Source organism: Coptis chinensis, chromosome 7 (genome assembly GCF_015680905.1).
Source record: "Coptis chinensis isolate HL-2020 chromosome 7, ASM1568090v1, whole genome shotgun sequence".
Classification (NCBI taxonomy): domain Eukaryota; kingdom Viridiplantae; phylum Streptophyta; class Magnoliopsida; order Ranunculales; family Ranunculaceae; genus Coptis; species Coptis chinensis.
In genome coordinates this window covers 1-25,205 of record NC_141462.1, presented here as the reverse complement: position 1 = coordinate 25,205, position 25,205 = coordinate 1, and the positions used below count along the sequence as shown (strand labels likewise).

At 35.7% G+C, this 25,205-nt stretch overlaps 2 protein-coding genes, 1 long non-coding RNA gene and 1 pseudogene across 6 annotated transcripts; 3 read left to right on the top strand and 1 right to left on the bottom strand.

Annotated features, from left to right (window-relative positions):
- The first annotated feature begins 3,038 nt into the window (after positions 1-3,038).
- LOC147484891 (uncharacterized) lies at positions 3,039-5,285 on the top strand. Its single transcript, XR_015203191.1, has 3 exons — positions 3,039-3,287; positions 3,356-3,415; positions 4,802-5,285. It is a non-coding gene; the product is annotated as an uncharacterized LOC147484891 (long non-coding RNA).
- Positions 5,286-6,973: 1,688 nt separating this feature from the next.
- On the top strand, positions 6,974-12,904 carry LOC147484890 (CBL-interacting serine/threonine-protein kinase 1-like). 3 transcript variants are annotated; one of them, XM_086571123.1, is made up of 13 exons: positions 6,974-7,638; positions 7,730-7,792; positions 9,188-9,259; positions 9,518-9,625; positions 9,945-10,025; positions 10,136-10,189; positions 10,290-10,415; positions 10,519-10,731; positions 10,838-10,942; positions 12,101-12,217; positions 12,339-12,401; positions 12,536-12,612; positions 12,717-12,904. In XM_086571123.1, the coding sequence occupies exons 1-12, from the start codon at positions 7,462-7,464 to the stop codon at positions 12,548-12,550; spliced, it is 1,194 nt and encodes a 397-aa protein (XP_086427249.1). In that variant the 5' UTR covers positions 6,974-7,461; the 3' UTR covers positions 12,551-12,612; positions 12,717-12,904. The 3 variants fall into 3 exon arrangements, with proteins under 3 accessions (XP_086427249.1, XP_086427248.1, XP_086427250.1); XM_086571122.1 differs by lacking the exons at positions 12,536-12,612; positions 12,717-12,904 and having other exon boundaries at positions 7,323-7,638; positions 12,339-12,493; XM_086571124.1 differs by lacking the exons at positions 12,536-12,612; positions 12,717-12,904 and having other exon boundaries at positions 7,323-7,638; positions 12,326-12,426.
- A 1,756-nt stretch (positions 12,905-14,660) lies between these two features.
- LOC147484889 (uncharacterized) lies at positions 14,661-15,582 on the top strand. Of its 2 annotated transcripts, none has more exons than XM_086573138.1 (3): positions 14,661-14,888; positions 14,986-15,225; positions 15,319-15,446. In XM_086573138.1, exons 1-3 carry the CDS (start codon positions 14,719-14,721, stop codon positions 15,371-15,373), a joined length of 465 nt encoding a protein of 154 aa, XP_086429264.1. In that variant the 5' UTR covers positions 14,661-14,718; the 3' UTR covers positions 15,374-15,446. The 2 variants fall into 2 exon arrangements, with proteins under 2 accessions (XP_086429264.1, XP_086429263.1); XM_086573137.1 differs by having other exon boundaries at positions 14,662-14,888; positions 14,983-15,225; positions 15,319-15,582.
- On the bottom strand, positions 15,426-23,606 carry LOC147484888 (phenylacetaldehyde reductase-like; annotated as a pseudogene).
- Positions 23,607-25,205: the final 1,599 nt, after the last annotated feature.

The following is a 25,205-nucleotide window of genomic DNA, read 5'->3' as shown; positions in this document are numbered from 1 at the left end:
CTGCAAGTAATATATTTCCAATTCATAACATAGAGAAAAAAAAAATAGAATCAATCAATAAAAAATAAACAAAAATAAAAAAAACTTGAACTTGAACCCAAAATTATATCTAGAAATTTGAAATTTTTTTCTCATGATTTACCATTTGTAAATTGATTATTTTCCATAGCATAATAAAATGAAGATGAGAGCGAGGATCTATGGTACAAAACAATAAAATATAAACTAAAATAAGTCGAAATTAATACAATGATGAATGATTCATCTTCTCCAAAAATCGAAAGTTGAATTTAAACTTTTGATATTTGTCCAATGTTCAAACTTGAATATTTGAGATTGATGTTGAACTCATAAGTTTGTATTCATATCTCTCAAATTCCTACAAAAGTTAAAAGAAAATATAAACAAAATACAAAAATATTAGAGTTAGAGTCTTGAAATTGTGCGGGTCAACGGGGTTGGGTCAATGACTTTTGACACTCGGGGGTTAGGTTAGGGCTTGATCGGGTTGGGTTTGAGCATAGAACCTACACCCATAGCCCAACCGTGTAAAAACGGTGGCGGGGCGGGACGGGTCTATTCTTGGGTCGGTGCGGATTTGGGTGGCGGATGAAGACCGGGTACCCTACCGAATGATGGGTCAACGGTTTTTTTTTACACTCCTAGACTAAAGTGTGCAGTGGCAGAAATGGAGTTGCTAGCTGTTGGTTTAGGCCTTAGAGGTAATGCGTTAGCATGGTTAAAAATCTCGTTCTTGATCTCTTGGTGGAGGTGGCGATAAGTAACAACTAACAAGTAACAACAAAGATCATCATTCGATCTCTCGATTTTCACTTCGGTTTTGATGAGAAAAACTTCGGTCTGGTGACCGAACTTCGCTCCCTAAAGCGCTTCACACCACAAGATTTTCCTAGATTCATTACACAACAAAATAAAATCTAATTAAAATACAAATTTTCTTTATTATCTAACTCACAATAGTTGTATATATTAGTTGTGTAGTGAATCTAGGAAAATCTTGTGGTATGCCAAAGTTTTTCTCGGTTTTGACTATAAGCCTATGAGCAGTCTCGGTTCAGCCACAACCAGTTTTCTTGGGCCTGATATAGAGGCCCACTATTTCATATCTGCATTTGTGTACCAAACTACCAAAGAACCTAATTTCTTTTCCTAATTGCTTCCTTGCTCTTCTCAATTCTCACCCAAGTTGCAACCTCGCAAGACTTCTCATATTGCTTTCCCAATCAATGTTCAGCGATTTAACTTTAGTTATATCTTGTTTTTTCCCCAAATTTAAGTTAAGTTGTGGAAGTCCAGGAAAACGTAAATAAGAGCATCTTTATGTGAGATACTATCCTAACATCAAACACCAAATTTTCAATAATTTGTTATTTTTTCATCTTCAGGAGAAACACATATTGATGAAAATACCAAACCAAACACCAAATCGTCCAAAATTTGGTTCCAACTTTGGTGTTGTATCAAATCTCTTTCGCGGTTAAAATCATGCGGTTTTTTTAACACCGCATGGGCTTGGGCTAGAGTGTGGGCTTCAATCACGCGGTTTTGCGAAAACCGCGTGAGAGATTTGGAAAGAGAAAAAAGAAAAAAGTTGATATGCGACACATTGCGCGGTTTCTGGAAAATCACGTGGGCTTGGGCTTTTAAGATGGGTTTTAGTGGCGCGGTTTTGATAAAGCTGTGTGGGCTATATGACGCGGTTTATCCAAAACCGCGTCATTTGATGTCGAATATTTGATGTTTCTTCTGAAGTTGGTTGGTGTTTTTTTAGTTTGGTGTTTGATTTGGTTAAAAAATTTAGTGTTTCTTTGATTTCTCTCCTAAAGATGCTCTAAAAGCAGTATGAATAAAATCTCAACACCTCATTTTAAAAGTGTTTGTGTCTAGCTTTATTCTGAACTTGTACGAATCACGTAAATGACCACATTTAATTATCAATTGTGCCATGGGAAAGCACATGAGCCCTCGTTCCACACTCACCCATTAGGGCCATTACATTCGCTTTGTTAAAAGCCACATATTGTGTACGAAATACACATAAATGTTATCTACTTTCAATTAATTTAGTGGAGTTGGTCATCTACTTCCAATTAATTGAGTGGAATTACTGCTGCCTTGAGGTGAGGCGGTTGCTTTGGCCACCAAACCAAAACAAAAAATAGGAACCACATTATTATCGGCACAAAATAGTAAACTTTCTAATACAGAGTTCAGTTCGTAGCCACTTATTTAGGACAAAAAAAAAAACTAACCATATTTAAAAAAAAAAAATAAACACCCGATTTCAATTAATTTCTTAATTCCCGAGAATCTAATTTCTTATCAAACTCTTTGGCAATACTTATTTCACTCGTTACAAACAATTAAAACAAAAAACACTAAAACAACTCGCAATTAAGAAATCCAAACTTTTATCTATATCTAAATAAACAAATAAAAGTCTTCTGTCAAATAATTAACAAAATCACGTCATTGCTTTCTCTTTGATTATATTGAATAATAACATTAATGCATATAGAGCCATATTCTATTGTCTTGCTTTAGGCCACCAAAATGTCAGGAAGTAGAGTGTCATCTTTCAATTAATTGAGTTAATTGAGTGAAGTGCTCTCTCTGTCTTGTATTTATGACCATTAGTTGCTAGGACCTTGAAATAGATATTGAAAGCTAAATTTTGCATATTCAATTCGATAACGATTTATATATATCAATTGCCATATAATAAAGATCCCAATAGGATAGACTAATCGGTTATTGGAACTAATCGGTCGAGGAGCGATATACGATTAATCGGCGATTATATATATATATATATATATATATATATATATATCTTATATATAATGGGAAAACTTGCCCCCTTTATTAGTCCCCGTATTCTCCGTTTTAAACCAATCTTTTAAATCAAAAGGGTACCCTAAAATTTCACCCACGAAATCCCCAATAGCCTTAAAACCTAAGGACATAATGGTCATTTAATCAGTTATTCAGTTATAGAAGACATAATGGTCATTTAATCAGTTATATAAGATTAATCTTTTCCAAACAGTGCGTATTTTCCATTTCTTTCTCAAATACAACGTCTCGACCAGTTCGTATATCCTCCCATAACTTCTTTCTTCTCAAACACGATCTGCTGAAAAATTAACTGGGATCTCACTTCCAAATAGAGACGAGTTCTATTTTTCTATCTCCTCTCTACCAAAACAAACAAACTCGCTGGTTTTCAATGGCTATATGGTTCAAATTTCTTCTTAAACGCAAAGGTACTATTTTGTTTATTTTTCCAATATTATCATTTATGTAATCTTTCATTCTTGAACATTTATTTCAGGGATCATTCCAATATTATCAACCCTTCCCCCCCCCCCAAATTTCTGCTTCAAACTTAAAGGTATGGACTCTGCCCTTTTCACTCATAGTAATCTTCATTATGGTTTCCATTTGATTTTAAAAATTATGGCTTCTGGATGTGATACGTTTTGCCCTCTTCGTTATATGCTTGAGCAACATTTGTAGTCATCTTAAGAATGTGTTTGCGTCTTTCATTTGATTACTAATAGTCTGATGAAATGCACGTCTCTTACGTTTATGGGCTTCTTCCCCAAATTAATTTTTCGGGGCTTTGAATGCTTCAGTAACATCACATCTTGGATATTGAATGCTTATTACTACTTTTTCACTTTTCAATGATTATTGGATTTTGGATATTCAGTGTATGTTTCTTTTCGGGGTTGTGGTTTATGAAGACAGTTGTGTGAAATTCACTGTTTTGGCCTATCAGAATTTCAATTGATAGTTCTTCTAAGAGTATCACTACAGAGCTCTATCACAATTACATATCATATTATGGGTGTTACTTCGACTTACTCAGTTTTCCACTATTTCTTCGGACTAGGATCCTGTATAAGTGAATGTTTCTTTTGTCCTTTTAAAAAAATTGATTGATTGATTGATTTATTATTATTATTTACACAATTTTTGGTTATGCAAATAATTTACATTCGATCAATGTCAAAGTTATGGTTTTTTCATTACAACTGATTTTTTTTTTCACATTAACGGGTATATTAATTTTTTGTATTTCATTCTGCTACTTAACCAAAACTGTTGGTGGTTGTCTACTTCTATTTCCAACTTCATATTTGTATCTTTCGGTATTTGTAAAATGGTTTTAATTTCAATAATTTTAATCTATTACTGTCTCCATTTTGCTATTTCATGATTATGTTTTGTATTATTACATGTTGACTTTTTCGTTTTTAAAATATTAGTTTGATTAACAAAAAGGATAATTTCTTTCAAACCACTCTTAATGAGATACATTTTTCATTCTTATTATGTTTATTTGTTTCCGCTCTGTTTTTACTTTTAAACACATCAGTTAATAAAACTATTGCACCTCACATTTAATTTTCTTAGGTTTAAAATTATTTTATCACTTCTATCCTAGGCTTCCCTCACAACTTCTATGTCCACTGCTGCTAAGATTTTTTAACTTCAAAAAAGTTGCCAGACATTTACCCCTATGAATAATAGATTATGTTTGTTTTACATTTTGAGAATAGTACCATGAATTTTGTACAATAGTGTATTGTGCACAACGTGGAAGGAGTAATGAGTGGTATCATTCTTATTGGTTTCATTATTTTTTGAGTACCCTTATTTTTTTCATTTCAAAGTTCCCAATTTTGTGGTTTTGTTGTTGTGTCATTACTGAAGGACTTGACTCTTAATGCACCTTATATCGTTTTCTTTTGTTGATGACATTCTATGCCAGTCGCTGATATTATGGTTGAACAGACATTACTACAATCAATAACATAAACTAACTTGATGAGAAGATGCTTCTAAATTTTGACAAGAAGAAGTGGCGACAATGAGCATGTTATTGTGTGAACGATTCTGAATGAAGTAGACCAGGCCAATGAATGCACTAAGAAGAACCTAATCCAATGTGCACCAAGAAAGATTTTACACCTCAGACCAAATGCCAAGATGAAGAGTAGATAAGAATGAAGATGTTATATCTGCAACAGTCTAAATTCGTAAGTATTCTTGCACGAGAAACCACTAGGAGGGAACGTGTTGGATCTAAAGATTTGAAATGTCACCAAACAGAAATATTTTCTGTTTTCATGGACATGGACAACCTATGTAAAGTTTTCACACTCAAGAGAAGTTGGTCTATTGTATGTCTTTCCTTTTTTGTTCTTATATCCTATTTTCAAGAAATGATAAATCATAATAAGTTTGACGCTTCCTATATAGCATTGTTGAAAGTTATATATGCAGTTTTTTTATTTCAGGCTTTTGTTTCCAACAGAAATACAGTACTATCACATTAATTTCAATGTCCAATTTGCTCCATTTTTCACTAATTGATACCATCAGACAAATATGCTGCAAGATGTGAGCGGTATGTATTGACCTAACTGACGTATTGTTTATGTAATCACAAATTAAACTTAACTTCTATGTGAAGTAAGAGTACTTCCCGGTTTTAGATAAAAAAAATGCCCAATTGGTATATGAGGTAATATGTAACCACTCATCTGCATTGTGAACCTGCTTCTTACACATCAAATTGCATCGTTTGCATTAGTGCAAGCGTGTAAGAAGATTAGTGATTCTACTTTATAGACCAATTTTTCAGACCCTATATGACCTCTTACAAGGAAAGGGGGTTCTTATTGCAATCGTTACTCTTTAACTCTTTAGTGATGACGATACTTGCTTCCTATCACGCATAGCATGACGCACTTTACTAGTATATATATATATATATATATATATATATATATATATATATATATATATATATATATATATATATATATACTTTCAAAATATATAATAATATAATTATACAAAAAATATTTCTAAATAATTATCCTAAATGTAACAAAAAATATCAAATTTTCATAATCATATCTAATCAACTCAATTTTAGAATACTACAGATATGCCAAACACAATAATTATATTAAATATTTAAAAAAAATAAGGAGAGAAAGAGAAGAGATAATATATATTAGAGAAATAATACAATAATTTGTATATTTAACATTCGTTAAGAGAAGAAAATAAGTAAACTCAGTTTTGTGTGTTTATTAGGTTCTAGTATTATTGGTTTAAAATCCAATTTATTAATTTTACGTATTTTTTTGGGTAGGAAACTGATATTTTCATAAAAAAAAAATCGATTTAGTGAGAAATCGGTTATCTCGGCCGATTAATCGGTCAATTCAGTAATTAAATCAATTTAGTAAAAAAAGTTTAAAAATCGATAAAAACTAATCGGATTACAAACGATACGTAATTAATTGACAATTAATCGGCCGATATAACCGATATTGATAGCATAGCAGATATACTCGTGGTAATAAACCTGGGAGATGATGTGGCTTTGTTTATCAGTCTATCGGAAATGTGTATATGATGTTGACAATTTCCAAAAAGTTTAGCGAACCAAGCAAAGATGCCAAATGTCAAATCTTCAAAATAATTAGCGTAAGTGATACTTGACAGGGAACATTGGTAAAATTAATAAACAAATTTTGCTTAATGAAACAAAAATGTATTTTATTTTATTGAAACAAAAATGTATATTCCTAGTTCTTCTTTTGTCTGCACGACTGCACATACAATATTTTATTGTTTTGTTCTATTTGCTTCATTAGAATATTTGATAATTGTCTGTTTGTAATTTGTATTTCTTAGACTTTTTATTTCCTTTCACTTTTAGTCTACTATCATAAGTGCCGAGTACTCTATTTTCTAAATCCGTCTCTTGTCTTAGTTCGCAATCTTTGAACTTTCAACATGACCCTTCTAACTCAATTATTTGTTTATCAAAACAAATACCCACCACGTTTTTCCCCATCTGTCTGTCAAGAGTTCAACCCTCATTTCACCTCTTTTATTGTGCGTGTGTAATTCGACCCCGCCTGATCAGAATCTAGCTTTACCTAGGCATAAATATAGAAAGAATCATGTCGTACCTATTTAACTAACATAACATAAGATGTGCCGTAAAGTAACATGCCACAATAATAACGTCTGCAAAATGCCAAAAAACAAAATTTTAATTTTCAGGCCATATATGTTGGATTGGATCATTGACGAATCATAACAACAGCCAAGTGGATCTTTTTAATTTTTTTTACGTTCCTTATTGGTGTCTTTCGTGTAGGCAACGTAGTTCGTTTTCATTCATATATATATATACAGTTAAAAAGAGAGAAATATAGGACACTAGTAGATTGTGGTAGATTAACAAGTGCAAGCAAGTTGTGGATCAAATATATTTCTTTCACTTTCATCATTGATTCATGTCATTTCAAGTCATACACATTCAATCACCTCAACTACTTCCATAGTTTTGTTATATAGAGGAGCGAGAGAGAGAGAAAAACCAAGAGAAGGGGTGAGGTTTTGATGGTGCAAAAAGTGGTGGAGAAGGGAATGCAACTAGGGAAGTATGAACTTGGAAGGATACTAGGTGAAGGCAATTTTGGAAAAGTAAGATACGCAAAAAACATCGAAACTGATCAAGGCTTTGCTATTAAGATTCTGGACAAGAAACGTATTCTTGATCTTAACATCTCTGATCAGGTACATACTCTTAGCAGTTGGCACATTCTTTAGCTATTTTATGATTGAGGTTTACTTTTTTAGAATTTTTGTAATTTTATGCTTATTGCAGATTAAAAGAGAGATTGGAACCTTGAAACTATTGAAACATCCCAATGTGGTCAGATTATATGAAGTAAGTTCCTCACAAACATTATAATCTGTTGGTAGTTGCTTAGATTTTGTTCTTAAATTTCGCATTTTTTGGGTGGCGGCCTGCAGAACTCCGCCAGTACTGACAAAGTTCATGACATCTCTTTGATCAAATATGTGGGATAAAATATATTGAGGGAGTTGTTACATACGACTTAGATGATCAAATACATAAGTGGAGGAAGTTAGGTCTAGAGAAAGACAGAGACCAACCATTGATTGTTTTCATTAGTGATTTCTGTTACTTTTCATTCATGATCAAAACAGGCAAAACAAGTTAGGCTATTTTTGTGATGTGGAGCCGTTCAGGATCCATTGTTTGTGCAAATTGGCAGTAATGACAAGTAACTTGTTGGGTTAACTTGTTTGCACCTGAATAAAATTCTCATAAGAAATTGTTTGATATATCTCAAAATTCTTATGACACTGGTATATTTATAAATACCAAAGCAATACAATTTTATCAACAATTTCTTTTCAAATTACCATGAATTTGCAAAAATACACATGTATTAAAGGCGACCTGGTTAATTAGGTTTGGAGTTCAGGACAAATCTAATTTTTGCGTATACCAACAAAGAAGTTGGTTTTTGCAAATAGTAGGATATGTTAAGGGTCTTGTGTGGTTCTTAAGCTTTAAGTCACATGCTTCCTCTGGACAAAAGCTATTTCTCAATTGTACTACTCTTTGATTAAGCAACAATTCACAGGTCTCATGTCTGCACATGAGGGTAGCTTTTGGTGGACCAAAATTTGGAAATTATTAGGAGTTCCTAACCGTCAATCAAGCAAAAATGTGATGGGCGTCAATAATATAGAAGAATCGACGAAGGGATTTCTTCTCTTTAGAATATGATTGCCTACTAGTTTAATACTGTATGTGGTAGTCCATTATTGAAGTCATGGGCAAGGCCATAAGTTGATACATGCATCAAAAAAATTCTGGAATGCTACATGACCTGTTGGTGCAGAGTTTAATCACTTTTCAGGCAGACTGAGACAGCTCCAAATGGGATGATTACCAGAGCATTGCCAAAATTCTACCCCTTGTAAAAAATATGCTTCCTTCGATTACGCCAATGTGTGGCACAATGAGCTGTTGGATGCAGGACTAATTTGGATCTCAGTGAAATACACTACAAGGTTGTGCTTGCGAATTTTTCGTGGCTTGTGTCCAAGCTGTGGTTGTGCCACATATTGGCCCTTTGAGGACAGTCGAGGAAATCCTCGCGAGCAAACAAATATAAATAAAAAATAGAAAGGTTATGTTGTCTTGAAGGTTGAAGCAGTAGAGTTTGAAGTTTTACTCCTAGTTTGAGATTTTGATCTCTTTTACTAATATCATTGACCATTGTATTTGTGTAATGCTCATTTGCAGGTTCTGGCAAGCAAAACCAAGATTTACATGGTACTTGAATATGTAACTGGTGGTGAATTATTTGACAGAATTGTAAGCAACTTCTGTTACATTCATAGTTGATCATGATTCAGTTTGTTACTCTAATAATCATCTTTAGTTTTAGTTTCCCTCCAATTGTTTTGTGTTTGAAATCTCATTTTCTCCAAATTAGGACCATCATTAGTTTTTAAATATCAAAGAAGATACATAAAAAACTTTTTTGTAGTTGGTGCATTCAAATTCATCTAGTGCGGATGTCAGCTTGTGCAATTACAGTAAAGATTTGACATATATGAACTACTCATACAGGCATTAAAGGGGAGACTTACAGAAGCCAATGGTAGAAAGCTCTTCCACCAATTAATCGACGCTGTTAGCTACTGTCATGAAAAAGGTGTCTACCATAGAGATCTCAAGGTAAATTTCTTCATCTTTCACACATCATTTGAAAATGTTTAGATCCAAATGAATTATCAGAATATAACATGTGGATTGGCTATTAACCCATTTTCTTTTGATTCTGCATATAAATTTATAAACAACATATTCCCTTGAGGCTGCCTCCTCGTTCCTTATATTTATTATTTTGCATCAGGATGCTCTGTTTACTACAATGACTTATTTAGTGATTATGTTTTCTTAATTTGCAACCAGAATGAAATGTCCTTGAGACAATCAGGATGCAATGTTTTGTACATGGAGTTTTTTATACTGAATTTGTTTTCTAAATTTGCAGCCAGAAAATGTTCTGATTGATGCCGATGGGAATATAAAGATATCCGATTTTGGCCTTAGCGCTCTACCTCAACACTTCAAGGTAAATTGTGTTTATAATCAAGCTTCCATGTTATACTTGAAATTTTATTCATACAGGTATCTCAACTCAACCAGTTACTGATTTTCAGTTCATGTGTACCTAAAATTCAGGATGATGGGTTACTACATACAACTTGTGGAAGCCCCAATTATGTTGCTCCTGAGGTTCCATACCAGTCTTTTTTCATTTCCTTAGTTTGTGCCCATACTTATTTGAATGTGGCTTTGTTGCAGTTTATTAAAGTCTGATTCTCTAAATGTGCAGATTCTTGCCAATAGAGGGTACCATGGTTCCACATCTGATCTCTGGTCGTGTGGAGTTATTTTGTATGTAGTTCTAACTGGTTATCTACCATTTGACGATCGGAATCTTGCAGTTCTTTACCAAAAGGTAGTTAAGATAAAAAGGAAACTCTTTTGATCATTATTATACACAAACACCACCCTTAAGGCCAGGAGTAGTACTTATGATTTTTATCTTATGTTTGAACTAGATATTCAAAGGAGATGTGAAGATTCCCAAATGGCTTTCTCAGTGTGCCCAAAACATGATAAAGAGAATACTTGATCCCAATCCAAAAACTCGGATAACAGTAGCTGAGATCAGAGAGCATGATTGGTTCAAGCCAGACTACACTCCAGTTAATCCCGAAGATGAAGATGTGGGCATTTACATTGACGATAAAGCTTTTTCAATACAGGATATGGTATGGACTTTATACAAAATATTTAGTGGTCATTTGTTTTGTTCATTCTTCAGTGCTATAGTATGACTATGTTTATAACTGAAAGGAACCAATTTCTTTTCTGAAGCCAACAGATACTGAAAAGCAGCCAGGTTTACCTACCTTAATCAATGCCTTTGAGCTAATTGGAATGTCTTCATGCCTTGATCTTTCAGGATTCTTTGAGAAAGAGGTAGGAGCTTTAACTCCTAATTTTTCTCTCGAAATATATATCGGACTCTTTTTAGGTAGCTTGTGAAGACCAGGGGTGTCTCTTTTTGCCGAATTTCCGATTTTTCCGAAATCCGACCCGAAATTGGTCTGGCTTTGGGTGTAGTTTTCATGGGCCGATTTTCCGATTTCCGAAAATTCCGAAAAAAAATTGGATCGGATTTGGATATAATTCTAAAATCCGATCCGATCCGAAAATTCCGAAATTTCCGATATTATTGCCAATTTATTCTAAAAATATATACTTCTCTCACTATCCACTTGATTAGATCTCGACCGTTCATTCATTTTCTAGTTTTTACTTCCAAAAAAAACAAAACAAAAACATAACCTAGTTGCTACTTCCCCACTTTGAATTGGACCACTCTTGTTATTATTAATGCGCCATAACAACAATGATATGAAAAAAATATCATTGAGCCATACAATGACTTCCGGACCAATCCAAAAGCCAAATTCCAATAGATAGAATATTATGTAAAACTACTTAGAGTCCAAGACCATAATCCATTATTTATCTCCCGGACACTTCCACGCTTCAATTTCCACACACCTAAAAAGATTGAAACATTACAAATACCCCGGACCTCAACAGAATGCAATGCTTGCTATTGGTAGGCTGCGGGTTCTTTTTTCTCGTTTTTTCTTGGATCACTTGTTTGAATGAAAATGGGTTTTCTCAGTAAACAAGTGCGTATTGTTGTTGGTACATTGGTGTTGTGGGCATGGTTTTCTCTCCCTACAATAAATATTGGCGTATGATATTCCAAAAATAATTGAAAGTAAAGAGATCTTTGAAAATTTACCAAGTATTCCGAAATTTCTGAGTTATTTTGAAATTTTCGAAAGTTCCGAAATTGGAAATATATTTTGAATCCGAAAAAAAATTGGATCGGATTTGACTAGCATATTAGGTTCCGAAAAAAATTTGGAAAAATTCCAAAGGAGGTTAATCCGATCCGATCCGAAGTCACCCCTAGTGAAGACTCATAATATGTTTTTAGGTGTGTCTATTTTTAAGAACTTCTCCACAAGCTCTTTTCTGTCATACAAATCATCCAATAGTCAATATTTTGGCTTTTGGAGAATATGCATTTTCTCAATGTTTATGTGTTTGCAGGATGTTTCTGAAAGAAAAATTAGATTTACCTCTAATTACTCGCCAAAGGATTTACTTGAGAAGATTGAGGATATAGTCATAGAGATGGGATTTCGAGTAAGACAACAAAACGGAAAGGTCAGTAAACACACACATTAACATTTTTAAATGCACATACAGACTTGCATCTTGGTCCTGCAACTTAGTTGAAGATGTTTAAATATGATGATTTATTAATTTTTTTAGGGTCTACTTGCAGCTTAGGGTAATGCAAGAGCATATGGGTCAGAAGAGTCTAGGCAGCCTTTCAGTTGCAGCAGAGGTAAACAATCTTCTCTGAATATTCACCCTACTTCTTGTCGAAATTCTTTCTAAAAATTTACTTAATCATGCACCTGGAAATCTGGATCAACTAAAACTTATCTATGTTATATACTTATATCAAAACTCTTGCAGGTTTTCGAAAGCTAAGTCCATCTCTGTATGTTGTGGAACTAAGAAAATCATATGGGGATTCGTTACTGTATAGAAAGGTAATTCAAAAGTGGTGTTCTTAAATTACTACTTGCAAATTTTGAATATGACAATGTTTGATACTAACATCTTAATGCATATTGATGTTTGGTGGTTGATGCAGTTGTGTACAAAGTTGTCAAATGATTTAGGTGTAAGCCCAAGTCAACAGCTTCTTGCCGCGCAAATATGAAAGGATAGCTTAGTTGCTCAGAAAAATGTGTAGTTAATAAGAAATGTAGCCTTTATATTATTTTTTTAATAGAGGAGATTCGATAATTAAGAACATCAATATATTTTTTATTTCTCATATATCCAGATCAGATTCAGATCGTATACGATAGTAGGGAAAACAGGTTCACAGTACAGAAATATATCGGAAAATAGTCCTTACGGGATAGGGAAATAAGTAGGACAAAATCATTTTCGCTCGTAACTTCGTAGTACGCATAATCTGGAAGCACTGTTTGAACATCAATTTTAGCACCAAAAGCCAAAAGGACTCATGCACCAAGCAGTCTATAACCCTATATATTGCCATCGATTCGAGTTATAATAAAAAATTAAAAACCAGTGTTCGGTCTAGGCAGTGCCCAACAGAACTCGCCTAGGCCCAAATCGTTTAAAAATTCGGTGGATCAATTAGGCAAGTTTGGGCGGACCGATTAAAAGGGACTACTAATCGGGCCTCTAGTTTTTTTTTTTTTTTTTTTTTTTTTTTTTAATGATTAAATGTCAAAAATTAAATACCAGTGTAGGCTTAAAATTTAAATGAATTTAAAAGAGTGAAGTCCAATATAAATTATATGCCACTATAATAAATAGTATATTTTTATATGAAATCGATCTTCTTCAACTATTACCTATTTTTTGTAATAAGTATCTTTGTTTCTATTTATTTTTTGAGTTATGGTAAATAATTTTCTTTATTTCTTATAATATATGTGTGTATTACTATATATATTATAAAATATATTATGAAAAAAAAAACCCGCTGGCGTTTGTTAGAATATTGATAAAAATAAACAATGAGTAAGAGTATTCCCAATGCAAACCACTCTTATTCACCTCCACGTCAGCTCTATTTTCTCTCTTTTCCACCGTTTTGGTGAAAAGCAAGGTGTTGCCAAATGCAAAGGTGACTATTATTCTTGGACAGGATGTTTGATTCCGTCTGAATGTAAAAATAAAAAAAAACGCGCCGGACGGAATGAAACATTCCGTCTAAAGTTAAAAAAAATCGAAAAAACACGCGAGACGGAATGAAAGTTCGAAAAAAAAAAAAAAAAAATTTAAAAAAACACACAAGACGGAAGAAAACATCCCGTCTGAAGTTCCTAACTCAGCTACTATCTCGGTTGAAAGTTTCACTCTCGTTTTGACTTGGGAAAATAGTCACCTTGATATTCATCTTTGCATTGGGCAAAGGTTTTTGACCATTTGGAGGTGAATATTGTCACATTCCCTTGATATCCATCTGCCATAAGAGCATTCCAAATGCAAGTCAATATTTTCCCCCTCTTATCACCTCTATGTAGACAATATTTTCCCCTCTTATCACCGTTTTGGTAAAAAACAAGGTGAAGCTGCCCAATGCAAAGGTGAAAAATAATCTCGGACGGGATGTTAGATTCCGTCTGAAGGTTTTTTGATCGAGACGGAATGAAAAATCCCGTCTGGTATTTTGTCTGAAGTTTAAAAAAAAAAACCGAAAATACACGCGAAACGGAATGAAACATTCCGTCCGGAAAAAAAAAAAAACGATTTTTTTTTTAAAAACACACGAGACAGAATCCAATATCCCGTCCAAAGTTCACAAGTCAGCCACTATCTCGGTTGAATATTTCACCTTGGTAATGATTTAGGAAAATAGTCACCCTCTTTTTCACATCTGCATTGGGCACTGATTTGAACCAAACTGGAGTGAAAATTTTCACATTCCCCTCTTTTTCACGTGCATTGGGAATGCTCAATGCTCTAACAGAAACATAAACAACTGCCTTCAGGCTTGGGCTTGGGCTCGAAAGAATCAATAAACCGTCATTGTTCCAGTCCAAGGTCCATACCCAAAACAGCCTTACAAGTTCCGAGAGAGAGAGAAAGAGAGAAAGAGAGAGAGATAGAAGATGTCGTTGGTTGATTACGCAGCATCTTCAAGTTCTGAAGAAGATGAAGAAGAAGAAGATACAAAAGAGTTACAAAACAAAGAAGAAGAAAAGGAAAGAGAGTTGGAAGAAGAAGAACAAGTAATAAATCGAAGAAGAAACGATGCCGTTCTTCCTCCACCTCAAACTCAGTATACTTTCTTTCTTTCTTTTTCTTTCTTATTATTCCAATTTCCAATTCTAGTTTTTTTTTATATTGTATTCTTTTTTTGTTTGTATTCTTAGAAGATCAACTTCTGTTGGGAGACTTCCGGATGCTTCACTACTTTTGAACGCACCTGATTTCTCATCTCATCAAATGAGTCACAGTGACCACCATTCTGCAATTGCATCACGGAAGAGAGAATCAAATGGATCAGCAGCTTCATCTTATCCACGTAGTAAATTTCCTCGATCAAACTTGCCACACTCTAGAAATGTCCCCGACACTGTGGGTGGCTTGCTTGTTCCACCTCAACTTAGTGGAAGGTTAGTTAATGTTTTTTGATTCCCTCATCACATCATGGAATGTGGAATGTTCTTGGTTCTGATTATATCTACTTGATTGTTTGTTTGTTGCAGGAGCAATGTTGTGACAGAAGACTTGAGCAAGCTGTTTGCAAGAAGAACTACATGATACCAAAATGTTGTATCTTTGCCTTCTATAATGTAAGATATCATGGTTAATAGAATCTTTTGGGATTTGGGTATGTTCTTTTTTCCTCGTCTTCTTTTCAAATTTGTTTTGGTATGTTATATGGGGATGGTTATATGAACTACACCTTATAGTGACTCCAAAGTTACGCCATTTCTAAAAGTGCACTTATAAGATGAATTGATAGCTAATTTTTTTGTGGAGATATACATTACATGATGGAGAATACCCTTACAAAAAATCAACTCAATTGAATATGTTTAATTTTGTCAAAAGTTGTTATGAAGTTAAAAAGATTTGGGCCGTTGGATAATTTCGTAACATTCCAAATAATTTTTGACAAGGTTGTACATCTTCTTGTGAGGATGATCTTGATTGTATGGAGAACATCTCCACCAAAAGCTTCTAATTCATTGTATTTAGTGGTGGAGTAATTTTGGAGTCACTTTAAGTAACCACCCCCATGTTATATAATTATATGTAAGATGATCTAGTCTTATACTGAATGCACTTCCTCACAACTGAGTTGTACAAACTCATATATATCCGGGATGTAAGCATAAACAGTGTATTCGCGTCTTCCCGCAAGCACAGTTTGTGCAGGTGATGAAATCACCAATAGGTTTTGACATTTGCAAAACGATTTTATTATTGAAACAACAGTTCAGGCCACAAAACACTTGATTTAGACACATAGTTGCCATAGGTACTAAGGTAGCAGGTGCTTCAAATTGCATTAACAATGGAACAGTAGAGATAATCTAATGTTGAGAATTGCCTCAAAACCAACAAGCACTTTAACTACGTATGTGGAACATTTGGAACTAAAAAATGGACTCAAAAGCTGATGAGCTTCTTCTCCTTAGAACTTTCAATAATATCCTTGAGGCTGACTTCCAAAGGAGTAAATCTCTCTGTCTTCTCTTCTGAGACATTATAGGTTGGTGCAAAAGGGTTGTCATCAACACACCTGAGAATAATAATGAGATAAGAGAACTTAAAGCCATATACAAAGAAGAAAGTTGGTTCAAGTGTAGCATCTGTAGAAAGGGTTGATAAAATCGCAGCATATGTAAGTTAGGAAGAAATGAAAATGCACTTGTTTTAAGAGGCAGAGACTTACTTTTCAGGAAGTTGAATATAAGGGTAGAAAATCTTCACAATCTCAGAATAGTGAGCAACTCTGTCAACTACACAGTACCTTCCATGTGCTGAAGGAACCTCAAATGCGAGAATATGTGCATTCACAACATCTCTACATCAACCATCCAAAAGTCAAGCTGGGATATGCTCCTTTGCCTGCATTGAATATTGAATATAGAACTTGAAAGAATAAAACGCAAGGGTCACGAGATCACCCTTCTTTCTCAGATTCAGAACCTGAATTTTTTTTTTTTTTTTGAGAAGCTGAAAAAACCAATCACCACTGCTGGTTGTATCGTAACCAAGTCAAGTACATGTTCTTCAGGGAAATTCCAAGTAGACTCTTCAGAGTCTACGCGTACGAGAGCATATACCAAAGCTGCTCCATAAACATAATAGAATTTCCATGTTATTTAAACACGCTGTAAGTCTGTAACACATAAGAGTTGTAGCACTAAACACTTGTTTTTTCTATGAATTAACTCGCAGGAACCCTCCCTGAAGTGATATAGTCGAAGTTGTAAGGCTGAGTCCAATGACTCTCTATCCCTTTAAAAGTAGTGTTAAAGTCAATAAAGTAGAGCTAAAGTCAATAAAGTAGCTCTAAAATAGAGCTAAAGTAGAGCTAAAGTCAATAAAGTAGAGCTAAAGTCAACATATTTCACTCTCTATCTCTATTTTACTCTCTATTTCCATTGGACTCAGCCTAAATTTCATATTACACGTAGTAAAATCTAACTAGCAAGTTGTAAATTGCGTTAAAGGAATTAAAAAACTTAGATTACATGTTCAAACTGCCAAATGTTACAAGAAGGACAGAATTTTATATTTGTCGCTTTAAAGAATTTCAGAAATAAACAGGAACCAATAAATGAAAACACAAACCTTTGACTCCTTGCAAAATTCTGGATCAGCAAACCATGTCTCATCAACTGTAACTTCAGTTAACCAAAACTGAAGCAATAGAGGATGTGATAACCACCCTTTTAACAGAATGCATTTTTGCACAAGAGCTAAGAACATTCAGTGTCCCTTCACCGCAAGGTCAATTAGTTCAGCCTGAAACATTGAGATACATACAAGAGGTAACACACATTACAAAAATGCAAATTGGCATATTTCACCCTCGAACTTGCCAAGTTTTACCACTTACCCCCCTAAAATTCAATTTAGGCAATTTTAACCCTATACTTGTAAAACATATCCAACTCCATTTTTCTAGTTCATTTCCGACACTGGAAGATTGACCGTGGATTAATTTTTTTCTTACGTGGAATTTCTAATTTTGAGATGTATCAAATTCTTGCACACTCAGCATAGTCAGCACACTCCCGGTCAAGTCAAGTCAACAAAAATACGAGAAAACCACGAGACCTACCAACAAAACCACTTCACGCGCCAACAAAAAATCATTCCCTCTCGTATTTTTTATCCCCAAATACCTAATTTGAAACCCTAATTCGCAAATGTTCAAATTTCTCTATGGAAAATCAAAATTGAAACCTTAGTTCACTAAAAATCAACAATTTATTCATTTTTGCTCAAACTCTTCATTGTTGCTACTCAAATTCTAGATGTCGATGTCTAATTCTACCACATCTGTGAACTCTCGAGGCAACTCCCGATTCCGAACCGTTTGCTATTGTGGACTTGAACCCAAGTTATGAATTTCTCAGACGCCAACGAACCCCGGAAGAAAGTTTCCACATCCAGAAAAGTGTTTATTCTTTGTCTGGGTTGATCCACTGGTGGGGAATGATCCTAAAGTGATTATTGCATAACTAAGAGCTGAAATTACATAACTGAATAAGAAGAACAAGAAGAAGAAATGGATTATAGTGTTTGTTTTTGCTTACTTCTTGTTGTCCTGGTTGAAGTGAATTGTATAAACTTTAAAGACTTTAATGGAGTTTGAATGTATTGACTGTAATTTCCTTGTTGCCTATGTTTTATTATGTTTTAAGAACAATGCCTAAGAACAAATAGCTTTACGCATAACTATAACCACTAAGATGAAAACAACCATGAACAAACTAAAACAGAGTAGCATAAGGCACTGCAACATAACTAAAAGGCATAACTAAAACTTCGCAACAGAGCAACATAGCAACACAATAGAACAACAACAATTCAATTGAAAGGCAAACCTGGTTCCATTACATTCCATTAAAGTAAATGTCAAAATACTGACAATGCCTACTGACAATTGTTCCAAGATTTTAACAAAAAAATTGGCACATTTCTCCCCACAAATTAAATAGAGGTGTTATATCCTCCAATTGGTCTTGGTCTTGGTCTTATAGCCCGTACCCTGAGGCTTAATACCCAAAGTCTTCTTTGATCTTGTATTCTTGGATGGACTTGAATCAAGAATCACAGCTGGAGTTGATGTAGCTTTTCTGGTAGGGGCTTTAGGTGCAAAATAATGCTTGTGTCCCCAGTAGGGTGCAATGTTTTTTTCCTCAAGCGAGGCTTTAGGGGCTTTAGATGCAAATATTAATTTGGACTTGTATCCAAAATCACAACTTTGCCTTTAACAGCTATAGGTGCAACTAATGCTTATGTCTTAGTAGGTGCAGCTGATGACCTTGTATTCTTGGCTGGACATGTAGTAAGAATCACAACTTTGCCTTTAAGAGCTCCAGGTGCAACTAATGCTTGTGTCTCAGTAGGTGCAGTTCCAGTAGGTGCAGCTGATGACCTTGTATTCTTGGTAGGACTTGTAGCAAGAACCACAGCTTTGCCTTTGGGTTGTTTACCTATGGGTGTAGATGATGCAGATTGTGAAGCAACAACTAGATTTGATGGTTCTGTCATAATTGGGACCTACAAATATGACATGTGTGTATATGTATAAAGTATACAAATAAAAAACAAAACTAATAAAAAATTAAGGATTTAAACAAAGCAACACCGTATAATTTTTGGACTTGCTTTTAGGCTTTGTTTTACTTGGAGGTGCAGCTGCAGTACTTGGAGGTGCATTACTTGGAGCTGTTGTACTTGGAGTTGTTGTACTTGTGGGGGCACTTGGAGATGCAGTACTTGGAGCTGCAGTACTTGGGGCCTACAAATTAAAAAAGGCATTATTGACCAAAAAGTAAACAAACATCATATGTTTAAAGATAAGAATGACATTATTGATACATGTTTCTTCATTCTTTGATCTCTTTTGTGGTGGTGCACTTGTGTTCCCCTCTTTGTTTTTTCTTTTCACCTTCGAGTAGATATAAATAATGTGAACAACCCAAACAACATATAAGTCAATAATGTAAATATCCAAAATAAAAATAGAAATAATAAAATGACCACTTACAGTCAATTTGGGTTACCTTGGAGTTGGTGCAATAGGTTCTTTGCATCCTTTCTTGTTATGCCCCAACTATTTACAGTTAGAGCACCTCATATGTTTCCTCTCCTTGAAATTTGTGGCCCTTTCTTTGGTGACTCATGTGGGTCCTTCCTCCTATTTCTTTTGGGTCTACCAGGCATTCTTTTTGCCTTTGGAGGCAACAAATTAACACATTTGGTCTTCACCCATTGTACTTCTCCATTCAAAGGTTTTATATGTTCTTCATAAGAATGCTTAACTGTCTCAGCCTTATACCATGTATCAACCTTATACCATGACTGCACAAAATTGTCCACCCTCTTGGTAGCTTTAAAGATGGCAGAAATTGCATGACAACATGGAATCCCAGTAAGAATCATCTAGCTCTGAAGCTGCAAATCCTCTTTCTTAGGTAAATTGAATATCCATCATTCTCATTAGTAACCTGAAAATCTTCAGCCCCATAGTATATGCACAACCAGTCTTTACTTGCCATCTTATTTTCTTCAATGGTTTTCCTAATTCTTGGAGCAAACACATCAGTCCACTTCTGCATTGCTTCCCTCTTTTTTTGCATCCTGTTTACTATATAAATCCCGATGTCCTCCAACATATGAATTAAGGGCTTGAACCTTGCTCTAATAATACAACTATTAAAACACTCACTCATATTGTTCTCAACTGCATCACAAGAAGATGTATCCAACTGAAAAGTTTTACACCAGTGTTCTAGATTTTGTGGTCCTCAAGTACTCTGCTACATTAGCTGACACTAATTCAATCATTTTCATGTTCCTCTCATAAACTATAATGGTGGTACTTTTAGTAGTCATCCAAAAAAGTCCTTTCAACATAGAACCATTAAATCTCTTCCTAAAATTGGCATATACATGCCTTGCACAATACCTATGCTCTGCCAATGACAAAAGTGTGTGTACGCATCAACCAACCCCTTCTGTTTGTTTGATATGATATAATAGTCCACCCAAACCCATCTGCCACACCAATGTCATGAAGCAACAAATTCACAAACCAGAACCAAGAATCTTTGTTTTCACCCTCAACTACAGCCCATGCAATTGGATACATTTGAATATTCCCATCCCTACCCACAGCTGTCAACAATTCACCCTCTATATAACCCTTCAAAAAACAACCATCCAATCCTATCACAGGTCTACAATGCTTCCATCCCTTTTTCAGAGCATCTAGGCATACATAAAACCTTCTAACATATTTTGGTGAATTAGGCTAATTTGTAATACTTTCACCCTGCACTCTAACAGTACTACCTGGATTTCTTGTCTGCAACTCATGAGCATAATCATAAACCTTGGCATAGTGGTCTATCATAACTGAATCCCTCTCCCCCAATGCAAACTTCTTAGCTCTGGAACATTGATTCACTGAAACATTGATTACATATGTATGCAAAACAGAAGCTACAAAGTTCTCTAGCTTCCACCTAGGGTTGGCAAGGATTTGAGTCTTGTACTTCTTAGAAAGCCATCTAGCATTGCAAAATTTGGCATTGAAATCCCTATTACATTCATGCAAATCATTTAGTGATTTAATCTGCCAGCTACACTCAACTTGCATTGGATTGGCATGACATCTCCATTCACATCCTTCACCACAAATAGCAGTTACCCTATTTGATTCATTCTTTATAAATTTAATTGGGTAACCATTTGCCACTCCATAATCTCTTAGACAGTCCTTGAACTCATCTTTACTTATAAACCTCATACCCAAAACAGGTTCAATTGCAAACATATTTGTCTTTGTATTAAATGTGGGCCAACTCTTCTTTTTCTTTCTACAAACCTCTAGTTATATTGCTTCATCTTCTTCATCACTCTCTGTTGTGCTGTAATCTCCATCTTCTCCATACTCACTATCATACCCAGTGTGCTCTGTTTCTTCAGAAAATACTTCATTAGGAACCACATCAGGAGGAGCACTAGTCCCTTCACCATTTATATCATCTGCAGCAGTTTGACTAGCCCCTTTACCATTTTCATCTATATTCTGCTTACACTTCTTCATTTCAACCCTCATATGCCTAACCTCAAATAACTCTTCATCACTCACGTTGTCTATACTACCAACTTTACTCTGAGAAGCACTATCATCACTAGCATCACTATCATGTTCATCAGATTGCTTGTGTACAACATAAACTTCTATGTTCCCAAATACATCAGCCTCTTTCACCATTGAGCTTACATCACTATCAGTCCTAAGTGTCCTTAACCCATTTTCTAATTCCACCCCAGGAGTGTTAAATAAAATTTCAGCTATACTTCTAGGAGGATAACCAAAATCCTTTACCAAATTTCTGAGATAAAGGTATGTCATTTTAGCATTCATATCTTCATAAGAACAATTCAATTCTCCCCCATCATACTGCAAATTAGGGCTACGCACAAAAGTCCCACCATGAAAAAAAAAAAAAACATTGCATTTAAATAATGAAATTAATATCATAAGATGCACAATTAACATTTATATAACGCAAATTACTATGCACATATAATAGAATCGAATTCATAATGAATTTACTTACTTCAAGTCGTATTCAACAAATCAATCTAGAATTTGAGCATCAACAATGAAGAGTTTGAGCATAAATGAATTAATAGTTGATTTTTAGTGAACTAGGGGTTCAATTTAGATTTTCCATGGGGAAATTTGAACATTTGCGAATTAGGGTTTCAAATTAGGTATTTGGGGATAGAAAATACGAGAGGGAATGATTTTTTGTTGGCGCGGGAGTGGTTTTGTTGGTAGGTCACGTGTTTTTGTTGACTTGACTTGACCGAGAGTGTGCTGACTATGCTAAGTGTGCAAGAATTTGATACATCTCAGTCTTCCAGTGCCGGAAATGAACTGGAAAAATAGAGCTGGATACGTTTTACAAGTACATGTTTAAAATTGCCTAAACTGAATTTTAGGGGGTAAGTGGTAAAACTTGACAAGTTCGAGGGTGAAATATGCATATTTGCCTTACAAGGCAAATAATAGACTAATGCGCGCTGGAAAAAAGACTTTGTCAAAGCATATACGCTAATAAGCATCAAACACACAGGTAGAAGCTTTCAAATAACTTGAACAAGATAAAAATGAGGTGGAAATTTTAGAATATATAATTGTGCAGGGGGGAAATTGGGTGTAGATTGAAAACTTTCTAGGAATGTCAATCAGTCAGTGTGAGGATATATAAACTAAACCTGTGGATCTGTTGCATCAACATAACACGGTGATGCTGTATGAAAAACACCTTCACAGCCAGCAACTATGGAGTCGAAAGACCCTTCCTCCATTAAGTTCGCCTTTGAACAAATGAAGTCTTTCATTAGCTCTAGGAAGACGACACAAGTGCTCAGTCTTTCTAGGATCATCTGCAACATCGTATCAACTTTTACTCTACGTGACTAAAGAAGAGAACATAGTAAGATGAAAAGAAATAAAAGACCGACTTGGATCGCGGAATGAAGCTTTAATAAAGTAACCACGCTCAATCGAGGAAGCTTAACAAGCCATGAAGCTATATAGCCGAAGCACCTCGTAACACACCGTCTTCTCTGCTCCTTCCCTACAACTCTCTGTCTCTCTCTCGTTTGGTGGGTGTAGGGGAGTGATATTCTCTATCCAGAACGCGCTTAACATGGTGGAACTAATGCACCGACCTATGGTCCCAGGTCGCACCCATGAGCCAACATCGCACCACGGGGCCATCGCAACATCGGCTTAACTTCGCCGCGCGCGTACAGACCCCCATCCATAAGCAATCATGACTGAATATGTACTTGCACTCATCCTAACCGCCCCACCATCGTCACGGCCGCAAGCTACTTCGCCGCATCGCCACTCCCTCATCATCACAGCAGACCTATGTAGATATTTCTCACGTGCTCCCATGATCCACACCCCACGTTGGTGACTTCCTTTACACGTGGAGGGTGAGGATACACTTGCAATCTCTATAAATACCACTCCTATGAACTACGCCAGACCTGATTCTACTCTGAGCCCAGGAACCCAGAGTAAGATACGTAGGCAGTTCGCTCTCAAAACCGAACTCGGTCTCACCCATCCATCCATATCAGTCCCCCAGAGACTGTTTGTAAGGGAATAATCACATCACACCTTTACATTGGCGTCGTCTGTGGTCTCGATTACTTGAGAAACCAAACCACTTTACAAATCAGAAGCCAAAAATCAAAACAAAAGATTCTCAAGCCCACGAAGCATGGCAAGCCTCGAAGCTCAATTCCACACTTTGGCAGACCAGCTAGGAACAATGAATGAACAAATTGCCCAACTCAGACAAGAAAACGTCACATTATGTGCACAAGTTGATACACAGAGCCCACTAGCTGGCACCGCAGAAGACGACGTCATCAACGTCAGTCAACAGATCACCGAGCTAAACCAAAGGCTCGACAAGAATGCGGTCAAGAAAGATTCCACCCAGATAGTGCAGAAAATGCTGAAAACCTATCGTGCATCTCCATTTGCTGCTGAAGTACTTCACAAGGTCTCCCCTCCAGATTTTGTCCAACCACGGTTCCCACTGTACGACGGTCGCACATGCCCAGGCCAGCATATAGCACGATATGCTCAAAGCCTCGCACTCTACAAGCCCAGAAAGTTCGACCATCTCCTCCGAGCAGCTTTTTCCAAAGAAGCTTAAAGAACGCCCCACTCGATTGGTTCTTCTCCCTCGAGCCGCATCCATACACGAAGCTTCGAAAGCAGCCACCGACTTGCTCACGAACCAAGACGCGTAATACCGTGACGCAAGAAGGGTGATCTCAATTCACTCTTCCAGCTCGCCCGGGCAAGGAGGAAACCTACAGCTCCTCTTAAGCCGGTTCAAAATAGAGCTCTTGGACATGGAAAGCGGCCTCAAGGAATCATTTGCCGCAAAGGCTTTTACAACCGCCGTCGCGACCTCGCTAACACCGACCTAACCAGTCGCTTCTTGAAAGACCAACCCGAACGCTAATGAAATCGAAGATAAATACATCAAGTTGCAAGAGGCTCGCTAAAAACAGAAACGGTAAGCGTAAGAAGAAACGTAAGAGGGAGAGGTTTACGGCAGCATCATCCTCTAGGAAACACCCGACAAAGCAAGGGCAACCCTCCGCATCCAAACTAAGAAATGATCGAATTCGGGTTTCACCGATCTCCTAGTTACATACTAGAAATGATCAGCGAAATGATTCTACCCACCGGCAGATAAGGCAGCCAACAGACGCCTGCATCAGCCCCTATCAAGGCTTTCACCGCCACTTGCCACGCAGACCGACGCCCCACCGGGGCTCAAGCATT